Genomic DNA, 20,509 nt, shown 5'->3' on the forward strand with positions numbered 1-20,509 from the left:
CTCCGGGCCTTGTTGCACCACATCTTATTATCCATGACGACTGGCCATGTTGGCTGTGGCTGATGGAAGCTGGAATGAAGGGCAGGCAGGGCACAGTCCTGTTCTCAGTCAGTGAACACATGGCACAATGATAGGACAGTCCACTTTGCACCTCAGTATAAAAGGCTAGTTTTAGAAACATAGGAAGCTGCCATTCACTGAGTCAGACCATTGGTCCATCTAAGTCAGTGTTGTCTCCACTGACCGGCAGCAGCTACAAGATTCGAGACTGGGTTCTTTCCCAGTTCTACCTGGCAATGCCAGTGATTGAACCTGGAACCTTCTGTATGCAAAGCAGATACTTTATCTCTTTAAATTTCTTGATGTGTTAGTACTTGGTTCCTCAACACATTATGATTTGTGACTGAATATGTGAACTGAATCTACTGCAGAGTAATTTTGTTCATTCATTAATCACCCCCTTCTACCTTTCCATCCAGTGGGCCCACAAGATGGTATACAATTTGTGTATGCAGTGATTGCTCTGTGGTGGGTCACTGGCGCATGCAAGTCAGTACTTAATGTTGCAGTTGCCAGGTGATGGCCACACATGTGCAGACCAGCCCAAAGTGACGAGAGGTCTCCCATATGATAAAATTGCCAAGTATCACACCATGCGAAAGCTAGAAAGCAAGGATCTCTGAAAAAGCTGTTGACATGATCTTACCATGTTGCACGTGTTTCACTCATTGGAGCATTTTTACTAGTAAATATAGAGGGGAAACCACCTCATGGTGAGTACTTAACTGAAAAGGTAGATCAACCCCTGGGCCATTTGCAAATGGTTACTATTTAGTTTCATAGAAAAGGGTTGGTGCCGTTTCTTGTGGGGAAATGGGGTGCTCCCTCCAATGACTTAATCATTGGACCCTGTTTTATTATCACCCTGTGCTGGAAAGACGCAGCTGGACTATTAATCTAACTATGCTATGAAAAGTTCTGGAGCTTTGCCATAATGGGAAAATTAACATGCTATCTAATAACTCTGAGAGATAATAAAACTACAGACTACACAAACTGGCAAGATTTTATTTCGTTTATTGATAATAATGATGCATACATACAGGTGCCAGACAAATACACCTGTTTCTTCTTTTAGGAGCCAGTGGAAAAAGCAGCTGCTTTCAAACCAACAACATGCTGACCTCTTACAAAGCAAAATGATAGCTTTCCCTTTAACTATCTAACCCAGCTCACCTCCCTATATTTTCCAACATATCCTCTTGCTTATTCAACTTTTTGCTATCATGGGCTCCTTGGGGAGGAAGGTTGGTACATAATTTCAATAAATAAATAATATGCAGGTGGCTGTACTGATCCTACGTTATTTATGTTTCGTATTACGTTATGTGTTCGTTTCTTTGAGATATATAATTTTCAAAATTAGCACACCCCCAAAGAAAAGAAAAAGAAAGAAAAGCCCTGGTGCCATTTGGGGTTTGTTTCTAAGTTTCTTCCTGCTGCTGTAGCTACACTACAAGATTATTTTTGTAAATATCATGAAGAACTGCCAGCAAGAATTGATAAATGTTTGATCAAATGGGTTGTTTTCCTTTGCTGAATGACACTGATCCTGAATAGTTTACACCACTGTACAAATCTTGCAGCTGCAGAGTGATTGCCTTTAAAACACTGACATTTCCAGTACATAATATTGCAAGTAATTAGTGACACCAGGGCATTACATGTGTTCCTTGTGCTACAAACAAGCAGCCTTACTCTGTCTTCATCTCTGTGTGTGAATGTAAATCAGGAATAATGGCAGTGCAGTTAATAGGGAGTACTGGTCCCATCAGATTAGTGGGAAAGAAAGCATAAACCTTTATCAGGCTAGATCCATCCTGTATGCTAGTAAAGTAAAAGGTGCTCAGGTTTGCTTTGGAACGTTGCCCCAGAATGAAATCCCATAGTCAAGAAATGCTGACAGGCATGTAGGTCTATATAAAATGGCTTTTTCAGTTGCTGCTTTCTAAACATGTGTTGAGAACTATCCAGAAAATAAATAAAGGTGCCTATTTCACAGCAACACTGCAACTGCTACTACAATTGTTGACTAGTTGTCTACTATCTTTACAGTGTTCATTATTTCAGGAAATCTCGCAATGCTCCTGTAAGGTTGGCCAGTATTAATGCTCCCAAGAAATAGTATATTTTCTGGAGCCAATTACTGAGTTTGTGGCTGAGGAAGGATTTGACCTGGGGATTTAACTGGCTCACATTCTTAGCCACTATGTTTTTGAGGATCAATTTGCTTGTGCTGGGCATTTTAGGTATTGCAAGCCCCTTGGCCATTTCTGCAGACACATATTGTATTTTATTGTGTGGCTAGGGAAATGGAAGCCCTCAGAATTGAAGTTGTGAATACGTTTCACTGTGTGTATTCTGCATCCTGCTGTCCCGCATGGACTCTTCCCCCAGGCTCTGTGAAGATTCGGAATACAGACCCTGTCTCCACATTGAAAAACCTCCCATGGAAATGAAACTGTCTCAGCACTGCTGTGAGAGAAAGCCTCTTTGTTTAACACGAAGCATAGAGAGAGCTATTGTGCTGCCGAACTGAGGTGTGCAAATTGCTCCCACCCCTGTCACTTTCTAACAGGATAATGTAAAAGTCATTCTGCAGGGACAGGAAAAATAATAATTTGTTAATTCCCCTCAGTATTCCACACTTCTTCGCCGTGTAGCTAATTTTCTCTGAATACCTTATTAACATTCACAATGGCTTTGCAGGCCCACCCTAATAGCTCTCCGCTGAGGCAGGAACTGTGAAGGTGAGAGCTGACAAAGATGCTATGATGATTTTTCTCCCTTCCACGCTTCTAGGGTTTATTATTCTGGCTTCCATCCTTTGAGAGCCGTCCAGATGATGAGAGTGGCCAAACTCCAGTGCAGTCACGACTTGTTTCCTCAGGCCCTGGAAACCTTGAAGGAGGTTAGTTTTGCTCGCTCTGCTTCTACCCTTTCCCCTTTCCTTCGCTCTCTAACTGCTGCCATTTGCCTCACCCTCCCAGCTCACCCCCGCTGCTGAAATATTAACCACCAGTCGTTTTCCACCCACCCCACCTCCGCATTTCCTTTTATCCACACTGGTACCGTAGGCAATAGCTGCGCAGTGAGGTGATGGGTCATTGCTACTTACCTAGTTTCCAGGGGTGACTTCCTTTAATATCAGTTGTTGGTAATTACTGTTCAGTAGCTGGTGGGTATCATTAATCACCCCTAACCTTGAGTGGCAAGCAGCTATTAAGATGGACGAATGAAAGAGTATTTCAGTGCCTTAGTCTGCTTCTCATGCTCCCTTTAAAATATTGATTATGTTCTGCCTAGCTGCGTGGGGAATACAGACTAAGGAGTAGGTGAAAACACATCTATGTGTCGGTAATCCTAGACAAGGGGTACTATATCGATCTGAAACTTTTAGATTAGGATTTTAACACAAAAACGGCAGAGGGGGACCAAAATCTTAAATTGGTAGGCTGGCGTCAGTAGGAGTTCACGTTTAAAATTTGATTTTTGACAAACGTCATGTTCAAATGCTGCCATTGACAATAACACCTGATTTTCAGCTGGCAGTCTGAGTTGGAAAGCAAATGCCCCGTGAATTCTGACAAGTTTTTAATTAACAATGTCTTTTAAAAGTCACTGTGAGTGGAAGACAGTGGTGGCTGTACTGCATTTTATATTGTCAATTTGCCAGAGGGATTCTAATTGAATCAAGTGCAAAATGGATTTTAGGATAATTTTTGTTTTTAATGGGGGAGTGTTATGATATTTGATTTTTTAAAAAAGAAAGAAGAAACCTTAACAGACTTCCTTTTAGAATTGCAGGCTGATTCAGGATTAAAATCTGTCTCAAATGCACAAATGTTCATTATATTTGGAGTGGAACATTTAGTACTTCTGCTTTGTGGACATGGTATGTGCATTCTTGCATTGTGATCACTTCATATTTGTTAAATCTGTGACCCACCTCATTCTAAGAGGTAGCAACACTCTGTTATGCCCATTGAACAAAAGACCTTCCTATATATTAATACAATATAGTGAATTAAAATTATCACCTTAATCCTGAGCTTTAAAGGTAGCCCAAATAAGAATATTTACAGCACCTAGAGAAAAATATTACAGCTTTACTCTCTCTCCCTCCCTCCACACATTCTGTTAATAGTGTGCTATTCCACATGAGCTCAATTACATGCTACTCCTGTGCTTATTTCAGCCAGCAGCTGCCTTATTTGGAATTTCTCATCATGAGCTTGTGATAGAGTCACAAAGTGCAAGGTACATTAGGATTACCAGACATCCCCGGTTCCCGGGGACGGTCCCTGGATTTGCAAATCTGTCCCTGGGAAACGTGGCGGCAGCAGCCTCAGCAGCCCGGAGCCAGCCTGTTAGCGCAGTTGGCTCTGGCTGGCTTCAAGAGCTGCTTGCTGCCGTGGCGCCCGCCATTTTTCCTGTGCCACGGCAGCGAGCCTTCCCTGATCTGTCAAAACAAAGGGGGGAGGGGAAAGGAAATCAGGGGAGGCGGGCAGTGCACCATTGCCCAGTTGTTTTTTTTAAAAACTGTGCATTTATGTTTCACAGGGTGCAAAAGAAGGGCTTTGCACCTTTATGCATGTGGGCTTGGGCCCAGGGCCTTTTGCCTCACCATCCCCACTACTGATTCCCTGTTGCTACTCAGCTTCACCCACAAAAGAAAGGGTCCCCCGGATTCATTGCAAAAATATCTGGTAACCATAAGGTACATGGTACATATTTGTGAATACACAGCATAGTATTCTGACAATTGCCTTGCTTACTGCACTTCACTAATTGTACCTTTTTAAACTTGTAAATGTATCCTAAGTGCTAGTGTGACTTTCTTCGCTAAGGACTAAGATCAAATGAGGATTCTGAAATTCAGTTGAACCTGTGCAATACTTATGCATGATAATGGTTAGAACTTGAATTGTTGTTGGATTTTATGGTGTTCAGTTCTGTACTACATCACTGATCCAGTTGAACTCAAGACTGTGTACTTACAGAGTTGCAGGTCGCCTCTTATCTAGGCACTGACCAGGCCTCTCCTCCCTCCTTGCACTGTTTTGGAGATTCTCCTGACCCTTCCCCAAGCCATTTTCGGGGGGGGGGGGAACCCCCATTGCGCTAGCAGACGTCCTTGCCTGGGCTTCGGCTGCCGGGTCCAGTTAATTGAAACCGGCTCGTTATTTAAATAGTGCACAAGAGAAATGTCATAGTCCTTCCTGAGCTGCACTGTTTCAGACTGCAGCTGGGAGATGTCAGAGATTGCAGTCGCATATAACCTCCCTGCACATGGAAAGGGATCTAGTCTGCTGCCACTATACCCCGTGATACAGGAAGGTTGGTTCTGAGTGATTATAATAATATATCAACTTGTCAGCCGAAATATATATTCCATCTGTATCAATCCCCTGCTGGGAAAAGCTCAAAGGAACATGAGCAAAAAGCCCTTCTGCTCCAGAGTGATGCTGAACTCTTTCTGACTATATGTCATTTGAACTGGTTCTTTCCAGCTTGCCCTGTGCATTATTAACTGCATGTGTGATTAAAGTAAAATGAGTATTGCTTTCTAGGCGTTTGTCCTTCCTTTGCTGCCTCTAACAGGCATTCATTTTAATCAAGGGACAAAGGAGAACCAGAAATGATTTCCTCAATGCTCTGTCCTTTTGCTTTGTAGAGCATCAGCATGATGGAGTTTGCTTCCTCCTTTCATCATGACTGAGCGGTGCGGCAGCAGATTTGCATACTGTTACATACGCTGATGTTAGGTACCCTGTCCAATCCCAATGCAAATTAGACACAAATGAATGTGCTGGGCTTTTATTTGCATTCAGAGACACATTCATACCAATTATCTAATGAGGCTTTCTATTCTTGGGTAAGACAACTGTGTGGCTTCTGATACCGTGGCCTGTCTCGTATTTGTGTGCACAGAATAGTAATAATAAATAATAATAATAATAAAACCAATTCCTTAAATCGTGAGAGAAGCCACTGGTCCTACGGTGCTCAGCAGTCGCTATGATTGTTTTATCCTGTGGAGGAAACAGCTGTTGTGTAATGACTTTTGTATGCACACATTGTAATATTTAGCATTGTAATATTTATCCAAACTCCTCTTTCCTGGGAGTAAGCCCCACTAAATTCAATATGACTTACTTCTGAGTAGACGTGGTTAGGATTGCATGGTTAGTGTGCATGCATTTTCTGATCAACTCATACACATAGCCCAAACCAGGCGCATAGCTCCAGCTCCCGCAGTCAGTTCCTTGGGCAGCGTTGCATGCAGATCAGCGCACGATCTGGGCTACTCTTGCTATTTATCCCTCTCACGTTCCCTTTTATTCTTTGCATAGTTTTCCCACCCCCATCTTTCGGCTTAGATTTTTGTTTTCCTTCAGTTCCTTTGCACCTTATGGTGCCCCTGCTGTCTTCGCAAATGAGCTTCTCTGGAAGCAGGACCTGCTTATGGAAGGTGCCGAAGCCATGTTCTCCACAGCTCCTAGATCTTCATGACTTTGCTCCACTCTAGGCCTGTTGGCGTCAATGTTAATGACCAATCCCGTCATCCTGCACTGAGTAGCTGCTGATAATGGGGCAAATCTCCTCTAGTGTGGCCACCTGTGTCTGTATTCCTCTTTGGACATCTGCAGATGAAGAGCGTTGCAAATGGGCAAAACGAAAGCAAAATTAAAAGAAAAAAGAAAAAGCAGAACTTTCCAGCCAGAGCAGTTGAGAGGCATGCAATAAAGAATGATGGATTACCTGTCTGTCTTTTCAGGCTTATGATATCATGAAAGTGACCCATGGGACAGAACACAGCCTAGTGCACGACTTGATGATGCTCAAGGAAGACTGTGAGGCTGGCCTGCCATTAGAATGAAGAAGACCTGCAAGAAGACATTGGAGAAAGAAAATGTCTCCCTACACAATCTATGTAGCTGTCAAGATCTCATTAATCAGAGAACAGTTAGGAAAAGGTTCCAGTTGTTTTGGTGTGTAACCTGTACATTGTTTCTTCTGCTAATTCTTCAAGGGACCTTTCACACCAGTTTCTTGATATTTCCACCAGAAGTATGCTGTCTGCAAAACAACGTGTTGACAAAGAAACTTGGACAGTTCTTGGTAAAAGTACAATATACTATTAATGACGTAGAAAATGATAATTTCTGGAAATGATTTTCTTCATTTATCATGGTAGCTAAGGTACTCTTTATATGTCATGGTAACCAATATTAAACAAAAATAAAATCCTATATCCAAAGTATTTGAATTCCATTTTTATTGCTGCTTTCTCTCGTGCATTACATTACTTCTTTTCCTTTCACATGCTGTCATTTTGAGACATGGAATGATCCTGTGGATGAATTTGTTTTACATCCTTTCCAGTTTTAGTTTGCCTAGAATATCCACCATTAAGCACCATTAATTTATTAACCGTGGAATTTGCATATGCAAGTTGAATCTGTTCTTCTAAAGCTGTAAATCGATTCAGCTCCTCCATACTGATTCCTTTCAGTTATACAGTCTTAATATCATCTGAGCTTGATTGGTGCATGTCTTGGGGTAATTTTCTGGCTTTGTTGGGTTCAAGAGGGATGAGGTAGGTTTCATAGGAAGGAAGGAAATCATATACACACTGATTACTAGTGAGTAAACTCAACTGAACATAATTATATTTTCTTCTGTCTTAACATACATAGGATTAAAATGCCAGCCTTCTTTGTCATTCAAACACTGTGCTTAGCCTTGTACTGATGCCCAGGAATGTGATTTCATGTACCCAGCATTTGTAAAAGTGGTTACCAGTTCTTACCATATATATTTTTTTAATCTGCATGCGTTCATATCTTCCTTTGCAACCAGGAAACAAGGAAATGCCTTATTCCAATTCAGACTGTTGGTCAATCTAGCAATCTGACTGGCAGCAGATCTCCTGAGTGTTGGGCTAATAGACCCTGCTAAAAGGTTCTTGAAGCCTGGACTCTGTACAAATTCCCAAAATCTGCAGTGGCTACTAGTCAATTCACTAATAATATAAATACGGCATGTTGTTTCTGATAGCAGCTACAGTGGTACCTCGGGTTAAGTACTTAATTCGTTCCGGAGGTCCATTCTTAACCTGAAACTGTTCTTAACCTGAAGCACCACTTTAGCTAATGGGGCCTCCTGCTGCCGCCGCGCCGCCAGAGCACGATTTCTGTTCTCATCCTGAAGCAAAGTTTTTTTTTTTTTTTTTTATAATATATTTATTAAGATTTTCACATAAAACATACATCAGAAATAACACAATTCATCATTGTCAATTTAACATCTCTCAGTTGTTGCATAGGACTCCCCCACACCTCCCGCATACACTTGCATCATTATTAAATTAATTTCAAACAAATTATCATTTTGCTCATAGTCTTAGTTTTGATTAGCATATAATTCATCCTTAAGTCTAATTTGGTGATAGACAATTGTTTTCTACTCTGGCATCCGGTTCAACACTCAGCCAAATTACAATATTTTTGTAAATAGATCTTAAATTTCTTCCAGTCTTCTTCCATCCTTTCTTCTCCCTGGTCTCGGATTCTGCCGGTCATCTCGGCTAGCTGCATATAGTCCATCAGCTGCATCTGCCATTCTTCCACAGTGGGTAGCTTCTGAGTTTTCCAGTTCTTGGCAATCAATATTCTTGCTGCTGTTGTTGCATACATAAAGAATGTTCTGTCCTTTTTTAACACACTCTGGTCGACAATACCCAAGAGAAAGGCCTCTGGTTTCCTGAAGCAAAGTTCTTAACCCGAGGTACTATTTCTGGGTTAGTGGAGTCTGTAACCTGAAGCGTATGTAACCTGAAGCGTCTGTAACCCGAGGTACCAATGTATTTGTTACCCCAGTTTGCTGCATTCTTCGGAAAGTCTTTTAGCTTCCCCTCATATTTAGTATGTGGAAGGGCCAGAGCTCAGCAGGAAAGCATCTGCTTTGCATGCAGAAGGTGCCAGGTTCAATCCCTGGCATCTCCAAGTAGGGCTGGGAGAAATCCCTGTCTGAAGCCCTGGAGAGCTGCAGCCAGATGGTGTAAGCAATGCTGAGCGAGGTGGACCAATGGTCTGACTTAGCATAGGCCGTTTTCTGTGTTACCAACAATAATGCATTGGAAGAGTGAGAAGTTGCCACCGAGCAAGACATTTTAGCCAGTGCAGTTGCCCTTAATTTTTTAAGCTTTAAGTGGATGTTAACAAAGCCAAATATTTCTATAAGAAATTTAAACAGAAACCATTTACATGTTTTGAAAGTTTCACCTAATAATAATAATAATAATAATAATAATAATAATAATACAGTGGTGCCTCGCAAGACGAAATTAATCCGTTCCGCGAGTCTCTTCGTCTTGCGGTTTTTTCGTCTTGCGAAGCACAGCTTAGCGGCTTTAAGAAAAAGGAAACAAACTCGCAAGAACTCGCAAGACGTTTTCGTCTTGCGAAGCAAGCCCATAGGGAAATTCGTCTTGCAGAACGACTCAAAAAACGGAAAACCCTTTCGTCTAGCGAGTTTTTCGTCTTGCGAGGCATTCGTCTTGCGGGGCACCACTGTAATAATAATAACAGTATTTATATGCCAACCATCTGACTGGGTTGCCCCAGCCACCCTTGGCTGCTCCCAACAGAATATTAAAAACACAATAAAACATCAAACTTTTAAAACTGCCTTATACAGGGCTGCCTTTAGCGTTTGTCCCTGTTCCCCTCCTCCACCAGGACAGTTTACTGCTTCCTTCCCATCCATGACTGTCATTTTATTAATCTCTAGTCAGCTTCTTCACAACAATAACTTGACACCATTCGGTGAGAATACATTTCTGAGAAAATGAGCACTCCAGGCATGCTTTACAGCCTCATCTCATGAATGCAAACGCTGGAGACTCATCTCCCCTCAAGTGTTTTGAGAAAGTTATGGTGAGTGTAGCATTGTGCACTTGAAAAATTGAAATTTCGGGAAAGGTTGAGTCATGTCAGCCACCCAAGAAGTGCAATAATCCAAGGAGAACTGTTGTTGTTGTTGTTTTAATGGCTGGTTAAGAAAGGGAAAATGTTCAGGGGGAAGGCCAGATCCAGGCATTAAGGACCAAACTGGAAGTTTAGTAAATTGCATGAATTCAATTAATTTGCATGTTAAAACAAGCGCTCGTAAAATATGTGTGGGGACACTTAATAGGCTTAGGACCATGTGTGAGCCAGTAAAGGGAGTTTCTTTTCACCATAGTCTCAACGAAAATTGTCCCAGCAGCTGCTCTTTGCAGCGGTGGGAAGCCTCTGTTAAACCTGTCCCCATGGTCCTGCTTCTGCCCTCACAGCTGCTATTTTCATTTTTTTTATGGTGCCATGTTAATTGTATCCACACAGTGCCATTTCTAGTTTGGCTCTTAGCAGTGTTACTGCTGTTGCAAAGTTTTAAAGAGATGGGCAGCTCATTCTACCATTTAGTGGTGCTGCTGTCTCCAGATAGGTGTGACACCCTGCTGAAAGGATAAGCCTGAAAATCACTATACGAATATCCCAAAGGCACATTATATTTCCTACCCTCTGCTGGGCACATATGTACCTGAAATTTTTAAGATCTAGCACGCTATATGTGTAAGCAGTGCCTTTATTGTGATAGTCCTTACTAGAGTGGAGTACTGGGAACTCTTTAACCTCTTTTCCCCCTCTGCTGAAGGCAGCTATCTTTTGCTGGTAGTCACAGCACATTAATCAATATGGAACTACCATCACCTCATATTTTTTGCACCCACACCCACTGTGTGTATAAGATGCTCACATATAACAAAGGTAGACCCTTTGATAATTATTTTCTGGAGACCTTCTGGGTGGGAGCTTCACTAAAAGTGCGGTTGTGCCTTGGAAGTTGAATGGAATCTGTTATGGAAGTCCTTTCGATTTCCAAAATGTTTGGAAACCAAAGCACGGCTTCTGATTGGCTGCAGGAAGCTCCTGCAGCCAATCGGAAGCCGTGGAAGCCCCGTCAGACATTCAGGTTCCAAAGAACGTTTGCAAACCGGAACACTCACTTCCGGGGTTGCGGTCTTCGGGAGCCAAAACGTTCGACTTGCAAGGTGTTCGGGATCCAAGGTACGACTGTACGGCTAATTACATTTCTTAGAAAATTTCCTAACTTGGGCTGTAAATCTCTTCCTGTGCAATCCTCAATAAGTGTACTCAGAAATAAGCCCCTCTGAGTAGATAAAGGATTGCAGTTTTTGATGACTAAATCTGGAATGCCTGCCTCAGTAGTTATGCAGCACATTAAATATATTAAACCTTCTACGTTATCATACAAATGTTCCAGAGTAGGTCACAATGATTCTTATTCTTAGAGAGAAAGTTTGGTGACTAAATGAATGCACAACAAATTTTAATTTTGAATCTGGTTCCCAAATAATCCCAAGGGGAAGATGCTGGATTGAGATATACCATGCATTTTGGAGACATTCAGTTTAATGAGGGACACAATTATTTGTTACATGGAGGCCAACTGCTAAACCACTAGACCTGGTGAGGAAAAGGATACATTTGTCCGTTTCGCAAACAGACTAAACAAACATTGGTACTCCCAGGATTTGACGTGGAGGCTGTCAAAGTTTCACATCTTTTGTACAGAAATGGAAAGTACCTCCCTTTCATTGATTACAGTTTATTTCATTCTTTGTTTTTCCTCTCGGCAGGAGCAATAAATGAAACGGGCATTTATTTTAGTTTGAGAGTTATTTGTTGGACAATTTAATTTCTGCAGGGTAAATGTTGGAGAGAGACAGAGAGCAGCAAAGGCAGAGGGGACCTTGTTGCTCTCACTGTTCTTTTACACACAGTGTGGGTGATGCTGGAAAAACAAAACCAGCCAGTTATAAAGCTCAATGAGGTTTAAATAGTAACTTTGTGTTGACTAGTTAAGTAGCAATTTGTACTCTTATCTGTTTTACTGTATTTGAAATGTGTCACAAGCCACCTCAACAACTTCTAATAGTAATTATTATTATTATTATTATTATTATTATTATTATTATTATTATTTACTATTATTATTAGAGTTTGAGTTAGAATTAGAAATACTACTAAATAAAAAATACGTATTTTGTGCTTGGGATAATAAATAAAATTCATAACATGGAGCCAGAGATATAAATGATAAAACCTGAAATTTCAGTTCAGTATAATTTCTACATTACAACAGAACCAAATTCAGTGCAATGTATGATAATGCTAACTCTACCTACAGGCCAATTTCTGTCTTCTCACATGATACACAATTTGCTGAAGGACCCGTCTCTGTTTCAAACGGTAACACATTTTTTGCTCCTCACACCAAAGTTTCACAGAAACTACATTTTCTGTTGCATTTGATCTGACAGCCTCCCTTAAATTCATCACAGACGATATCAGTGGCAGCCAAGGGAGTAAAAAAGTCAGCAGAATTGATTTGTTGGAAGATTGGAGAGTGGCAGCCTAGACTGTGGGCACGAGGCTCTGCTGCTGCTTGTCAGCAGTAAGACCATCTAACAAGAGGAGATTTTCTGACTTTGTCATATAATATCATTTATGTTGCTTCCTTTACCACAGTAGAATGCTTTCTTCTTGAGTCCACGGGTGGGTCATTTGCGCTCATAGAGTAAGATCAGATTCACTCTCTCAGTGACTGCTGCATCTTTATTCCTTCTTAAAAGTCAAAAAGTAGGGGAAGCCATGGAAAGCCACAGAACCATGGAAATTCACATGCCCTTCAGTTCAAATCACTCAGGGTTGTAAATCTTTGAATCTGCTGGCACATTCTGCTCTTTAGTGAATGTGCCACTGAGATCCTGTTCTCTGCTCTATCAGTGCAAGATATTATGTTGTCTGCTACACCAAAGACATTACTTCTGGGTAGTGGGCCCACACTTCTGGAATGCAGTCCCCCATGAAATATGAGTGTCTTCAAGTTCTCTGAAGATTTCAAGATGGGAAAATTCATTCCCCCACTTTTCCTTTTTGATGTGTTAATTCCTTCTGTTGAATGGGTTGTAATGTACTTTTGATTGTATAGTCATTGTGGTTTGTTGCCTTTTTATGAAATTGTGCATATTGCCTCGGAGGGAGGGGCAACTGTGTTCCATAAGGTAGCCAGGCAATAAATAAATAAACAGACTAAAACCTAATTGATTTTAGTGGGCTTGGGTACACTTCTAAGGGTCTCCAGGTTTTGCCCTGTATATTAGGATCAAAACATGAGTGGTCCCCCCCCCCCGCTTTGTGGCAAAGGAAAAATAAGTTTTATTCTCGATAGGATGGGTGAATATGTCATTTCCGATCCTGCCGTGTCTCAATGAGGTTGTCTCAACAACCTCACAGGGTTGTTGTGAGGATAAAAGGAGGAGGAGGAAAACATTCCAACTTGAGCTATTTGGAGAGAAAGTAAATGTAATAATAAATTAGTGAATTATTACATAGCTAGATTTTCTGATATACCTCATGCCTGTGTGCCCTCCTTTATCTCCTTTTACAGATGTTAAAACGAAGTACTGCAAAAGCCCATTCTGTATGTATTTCCTATAGCTATAAGAAAAAACAGCATGATAGAAAATTGGCATTCCTGGAGGGTTAATACTGTTCTGTTCACAACTGCCAGAGCAAGTAATTCATCATGCCTCGCCATTGGGAAGCCGGAAGATTCATTTCTGAATAATCAGTGGCAAAAAGAACCAATAAATAATAATATTTAAAAGGTCATTGTAAAGAAGAGATAGAATGTGATTGTCCCCTTCCCCCTTTTTTCTAAAGCCTTTTATGTGAGAATTAGTCAAGAATTTATGGCAAAATGTAGACAATCTGAAATTGCCTTTCATACCATTTTGCACTTATTATGAATATTTATTCGTTTTGCCCTTTATGGCAAGTCTGCAACTCAAGAACATGGAGGGGAGTGAATTCAGAAATGATCCTTAACGTCGTCTCTTTTGAGGCATTCTAATACTTTAAGATAGTTTAAAAAATAAATAAGTACCACACCCAGGATTTCACATGTGAGCTTGAAATGAAGCCAAGTCAATCAGTGACGTGAACACCTGATGATATGATTCTCTGTAAGCCAAGACAGCTTCATAGAAGATCCCGATGTTAGCTACTAATTGTCCATGTTTCATCACACCTGCAAAGAGCTTCGTTAAATCAATGGCATCACAAATTTGAGAAGCATCCAGATTTTTGAGGCCTTAGTCTTTTCAACAATCACTACGCATCTCACATCTGGACCGGTGGAACTCCTATATCTTCTTATTAGCTGTAGATAGAGTGAAATCTCTGTCCCCATTTACAAAAGAGAAGCCCAACCAAAAGAACAGGATTCTTTTGTGGCAGCAAACACCATGTTGTGCAGTAGAGAGACTTACTTACAATGAGATTCATCATATTTTTACGGTCCTCCCATGTGATGATGGCTACAAATGCTAGTTCTGCTTACTATCTTTGTACCTCCTCTAAAAATGTTAGGACAATGTGCAGGGTTTTCTCCCATATTATCCTCTCAAAAATACTATGAGGTAGGTTAGGCTGAGAGATTGTCACTGGCCCAAAGGTCACCCAGCAGACTTAATGGTTGATCAGGAATGTGAATCTTCCCTTCCCCTCCCCCTTACTCTTTCTGCTTATCACAGTTTGGGATTAGGAAGTGGATAGACAGCTGTGCTTGTGCAGGCACCTGAAATGTTATTTTAATAGTTTGAAGTACAAGGTCTGCCACTTGAATAATAACAAGCATCAGATGAAGTAGGAATCGGAAAGAAAGAGATCTGAAGCCGAACATAGGATTATTGAGAGTCAGAAATACAGCTGTAAAAATGGAACATAAAAATCCATCGATGTATTAATTAGGTGTTATGCTTTTAACAGGGCAGAGAAATATTAAAAGCATTCTTAATAAGGATGATTAAAAGCACATATTTTTAATCATCTTTATTAACCACAGAAGTATGAGAGTTATAAGTGGCATCACCAGGTAGGGAAGATGAGGCATTTTTGCTTCTTTACCTGCCACACAAAGAAGCTGTACTAACAAGATAGGCATCTACAACTTTTCAGCGTGTCTCTTAGCCCATTCCCAGCACTGACAAATGTCCTTGTGTTGGGTGTGTCTGGAAGGGCTGGTGATACAGGAGCATGAATGCTGTTGTGGCCCAACTGAACTTGGCTGGGAAAAAAATCTCATCAACTCTTTTCCGTATGGCAATAACAATTCCGAGTTGCATCAGTCAAAATAAAGCTTCAGTCTCTATGCAAAATCAATATTTTGCCTATGTACATTACTCTAGGCCTAGAGGCAAAGGACTTGCTTGCTAGGCTGGGATTTTAATTTAATCTTTGACAGATTTTGTTACTGAACATGTTCTGTAAATCACATTGGTCCCACTCACATTGGTGCATATTTCATTGTCAATAAATCACACTGGAAAGTGTTTTGAATTGCAAACAGAATGGGATTAGCCACTGCCTTTTGGGGGATGTTATTGTTTCTGCTTACAGCCCTAAACAGGGATCAAATGAGCACTGAAAATTCCAAGGATTAGGTGCCTTCCAACAAATTTCACTGCAAACGCCAGAATTTTAATTTTAATTTAGCTGGTGGCTTCACAGATAACCTTTGGAAGGCAAGCGGCTTAGGCTGCTGAGGCCCAAAGACACAGCCTTGGCCTCAATCCAAGCTGTCCTCTCTTAGGGCAGCAAAAGTCGCTCAACACAACACTCATCTTCTTCTTTATTAGGAGTGGAGGGTTACTTAGTTTGTTGTTGTTTTTTAAATGTGTCTTGTGTTCCCATTTTGTATTTTTACGTTGTGCACTGCCCTGTGATCTTTGAATGAAGGGCAGTATACAAATTTAATAAATAATTACCTGTTAGGGATGTTTGCTGCTGATCTTGAAAAAAAAACATTTGGTGACAGGGTGGTGGGATAGCCAGTACAGAAATACTGTTGCTATTCTGCTTTGCTATTTTCCTGGTTGTGGTATTTTCCAAAGTATATAATCTTAGCCAATGAAACAGGAAAAGTGGCTACAGCTGTTAATACTGGTCATTGACTGTAAGAAATTGATTGATTGACTACAGCTGTCACCAGGCTGTTGAGAATTGTTTTTTGTCTCTTCTCTCTCTCCTCCCACCCATGACATTGTTCCTCATTTTTCCGATTTTAGCATCAGTGCTAGTCAACATGCAGTTTTAAACGTATGTATTAAAACATTGTATGCTTGGGATTAAATCTTTTCTTTCTCAGGGGTTAGCCTGTCGAGTTAGCAGTCTTAATCATGGGTCTTCCATTCTGCAACTGGAATTGCAGTGGAAGGGAAATTAAGTGTTCAGCTCCATCACTACCGTGCATTGAGCAGGCTGGAAGTCTGGATGTATTTGAGTATATAATGTCAGCAATGTTTGATACTGTACATGGCAAGGCTTGCAGGCAGTGATCCTTGTTGTGTTTCTGGGGATGCGATAAACACCCAAGGGTGTGCCTGTTTTCATTAATGAAAAGTTGGTAGATGAAGTGCTAATTGAGGCACTACTGGAATTGAGTTTTCCAGAACTGATGTGATCACTTTTCTCCTTACCTCATTTTTTTTGGCAGGAGACTAATTGGTGGACGTGTGAAGCTGTGGTCCAGTAGCACAATGATAAAGCAGAGAGGGTGTTTCTTGATGCGGCTTTGCTTGTGGAACACCAGGTGACTGGATTGCTTTTTATGAGGCCAAATCTATGAGTGTTTTGGCCTTACCAATATACATAGCTGAGGATGGGAGGAAATGTAGATTTGGGCATCATCTTAGTCCTTCCCAGCAATCTTTTGTTTAGATCCCCACAGTGGTATTAACCAGTGATCTTGTAGTAAATAGTAACCTTACTGGTAAAATCTTTTAATCCCTTAAAATGTCTATTACTTGACTCTTACTTCCTTGGGGACAGTGGCGTAGCGTGGGTTGTCAGCACCCGGGACAAGGCAAGTAATTTGCGCCCCCTAACCCGTGGATTTGCGCCCCCAAACCTGTGGATTTGCGCCCCCTAACCCGTGGATTTGCCCTAACCCCAGATGTTGCGCCTGGTGCGGCCGGCCCCCCCTGCACCCCCCACGCTACGCCACTGCTTGGGGAATCATTTAATTAGCCAGCCTGTGGTGGAATCAGCAAGAATCCAATTCCTATTGGATGTTTAAGGCAGTGCTGGCTCTCATGTGCACATTTCCTAAAGTAACTTTCTAATGCTGCATTATTCGCTGGCAAAAATCTGCTCCAGAAACCTGTGGGAAGGAACCAAGTGTTTTCACTGAAGGAAGACTTCCAGGGAAGCACAAGAATTGGTAAGATAAAAGTAAACATTTAATGCCACTATATTTTGATATCTTTTAAACATCATATCTTTGACAATATGTTTCACACCTCATATACCACAAAAGGTAAGAGATTCTTTTTTTAAACCAGCAAACAGTGAACTTTACATTTTAATGGCAAAAGGCTTGACATATTCATTCAATCAGTTTCCATTTTGTGTGTGTTTCTCGGTTACTTTTCCATTCTTGTCCTACTGCTGTCTGGGTCCACCCCCTCCCTGTTGGTTCTTTTTCCAGCAAAGCAGAGGTGAGGAACCTCAGAGGCTCTGGGGTCAAGTGCTGCCCCCCAGGCCACTCTGTCTGGCTCCCAGGACTCTTCTCAGGCCACATCCCCCCCCTCTCTCTAGGCCAACCCTCGCCAGCCCTCCTTGAGTGATCTTGTTTGACTGGAATGGGTCTTTGAACCCCACAATGCCTCTTGGTTGCCTGGATCAAGGAATGGTGGGTACGTTTGCATGGAAGCTAGCATGCACAAAGGTAACATTTACATTTGTCTCTTTGGCCACTTTTGTCTCTGGCTCCACCCATTGCTGGCATGTGGCTGACCCCCTGGAAGGTTGCCCAGATGGGAATGTGGCTCTGGGTCTGGAAGAAGTCCCCCACCCCTGTAATGGAGCTTAGGTGATATAGCAGACGATTAGTGTGTAGATCTGTCTTCTTGTGGAACTTCTCGTGACTGACTCAGTAGAAGTGATTCCCCCTAGCAGGGATCTCTCTCCAACCTTACGTGACTTTATTATACCACGGTTACTATGGAAAAGGACATAGCCACAGACAGAATGAAATGGATTCAGCAAATGTACACTTCAATGCATAGCACTTAGATAAGCATTTCCAATCATGATGGTTAAATAAATTATAAAGTACAAGCAATTCTATAAAGCAAGAACATCCTGAGTTTACAAATAAATTATGTCCTTCATACGTCAAATAGGTGATGGATGTCAGATAGCAGTTTCAGCTAGGGAAATTGGGGAAGGAGCTGAAATTTAGAAAAAGTAGTATCTATGTGTACATAAAATCTTTAGGCGAGTGAGTGTTTTATTCAGATACCCATTCACACGCATATTATACAATATATAAGGTGGCTAAATTCATATAGAGAGTATATGTCATATAGATATAGCTGAAACTGCTTTAAGCACCACTTTTATTACCATCATTTTATTATAAAGTATGCTCCAGAGCTGAGTAGGGCCACTCAAAGTTTACAAAATGCATCCTCTCCTCCATCCTTGGGAGAGGTTGAAAGGTCAGTTTGAATGGGTGTTGCTTGGGCTCAAATAACCTACCATGGATTTTTCCTGCAACAGGAACATCTTGGACCACTTTGATCAAGCAGGCTGGAAGTTGATGCTTGAATCGGAGTACCAGGAATTCAGTAGCAAAAGGTATTCTCAAGAAGGTACGTAAAAGAAGTTCATATCAACTCCACTGGTAAATTTGTGGCCAAGTTTGGATAGTCTGACAACAGAAGTTTGAGAAACATGCCACATCTGCTTAGTTGGCCAGAGGCAGGTGCTCCAATAAAATAAAATAAAAACTTTCATCTGGAAATAGTTTAGAAAAAAATTGATTGCTCTCATTTCTTGACTATTAGCTAGAAAAATTCTATGAAGCATCATGGGTGCTCAGCTATTATTTTGCAACCTTCATGCAAGGTGGAAGTTATTAGCTAAAAATTTGTTAGGAAATTGTTGAATGAGCCAAAGAATCACAGCCAAGGCTCTGCAGCATATGATGGCCAAGTGCAGTCACCAGAGCATATGGGCCACTGCTTTCCCCGCTGACATCTGTGGTAGCCAGTTACCATTTAATGAGAGTTTGCTTAATGTTTTACATGTTGCTTATGATCAACAATAACCATTTTAGATGTTGCTTGCATGTGTCTTTCATCATATATGCCCTTTGCCATAGGCACATCACTGTTCCATGCCTTGATGCCAAAATGTCTGTGGTACAGCTCTTTCCCTCAGCATAGATCAGGGAAATATTTTGTGAGCTAATTTAGCTCATCTGCTTTCCTTCAGTCCTCTGCCAATTAGAGAAGGCCTGCATGGGGGCTCAAAAGGCACAGGGATGTTGTTTCATTTTATAAGGAGCAAATAGTCACTCTCCATTTTGGTCACACATTCTCTGTTTATATTATACATATAGTGGCAGAGTTAATCCTAGAGGTCTAGAGTGCACCTGACCTTAAATTATTGACACCTAAATGCATTTTTCTATTTATTTTTATAAATGTTTAAACCATTTTTCAAAGGCTTATACGAGGCAAATACAGCCACACAGCTTTATAGGCAGGAGAACATGCATAGATAATAACACAGCCCTCGTTTTAAAATATAGTTTCTATAAAATACAGTGGCATAAATGGCCAGCCTGCTGGTGAGTGGGGGCTGTAAAGGTTTTATGGACAGAGTTTTGCAATGAGCATCATAAGTTATGCTTTGCTGCTTGTAAGTAGCTGCCCTAACTCAAACACATAAAACATAGCTCTACCACCACACAGATTTCCATCGGTTTATCTATGCACCCTCTTAACCTTATTGTTTTTAGCAAAGTGAGAAGATGTGTGTGCTATGGCTGTTACTTGTTTTCTAATGTCAGTGTTTAGGAATGCAAATAAGGAAAATTGGGGGGAGGGTTTGTTTGACATGGACAGCAAACAAAAAAATACCATACTAATCTACAACATTGTATATGATGTGGACATATGAATGGTATTTCCACCACCCTCCTCTACCTCTCAGGAGCTGCATTTTGCCCCATGAGGAAAATAGTTTCAGATGTTTTCTATGTTTAGAAAATAGCTTGGGGGAAAGTGTTACATTCCCAATTCCCAAAGAGGAAGCATTGGGGCACCTGAACACCACCTTTAGCCTTTTAAGACACTGCCCAATCCTCCATCATCACATCTCATTTGACCCTAGGATTTTGTGCTTCCAAGTTATGCCTGTAATTCAGCAAGTGACACTTGCACATGATGCCTTCCTGGTTTGATCTATCAAACTTATCTTAAACAGCACATGTGTTCTTACCAGGCACCAAGAGCCCATGA

General features: G+C 41.2%; 1 protein-coding gene across 7 annotated transcripts in view; it reads left to right on the forward strand.

Moving 5' to 3' along the window:
- Positions 1-20,509, forward strand: part of SMYD3 (SET and MYND domain containing 3) — a 359,336-nt gene that overhangs the window by 336,889 nt on the left and 1,938 nt on the right. For 4 of the 7 annotated variants that reach the window (XM_028724156.2, XM_028724157.2, XM_077925725.1 and 1 more), the window contains 2 exons: positions 2,863-2,971; positions 6,842-7,327. In XM_028724156.2, the coding sequence (XP_028579989.2) occupies positions 2,863-2,971; positions 6,842-6,943 (211 nt within the window). In that variant the 3' untranslated portion in view covers positions 6,944-7,327. Of the gene's footprint in view, positions 1-2,862; positions 2,972-6,841; positions 7,328-16,692; positions 19,048-20,509 lie in introns of those variants that run through there. The other 3 variants (XR_003705990.2, XR_013392181.1, XM_028724158.2) reach the window with 3 other exon arrangements.

The sequence above is a fragment of the Podarcis muralis genome, chromosome 3, assembly GCF_964188315.1.
Source record: "Podarcis muralis chromosome 3, rPodMur119.hap1.1, whole genome shotgun sequence".
Lineage (NCBI taxonomy): Eukaryota > Metazoa > Chordata > Lepidosauria > Squamata > Lacertidae > Podarcis > Podarcis muralis.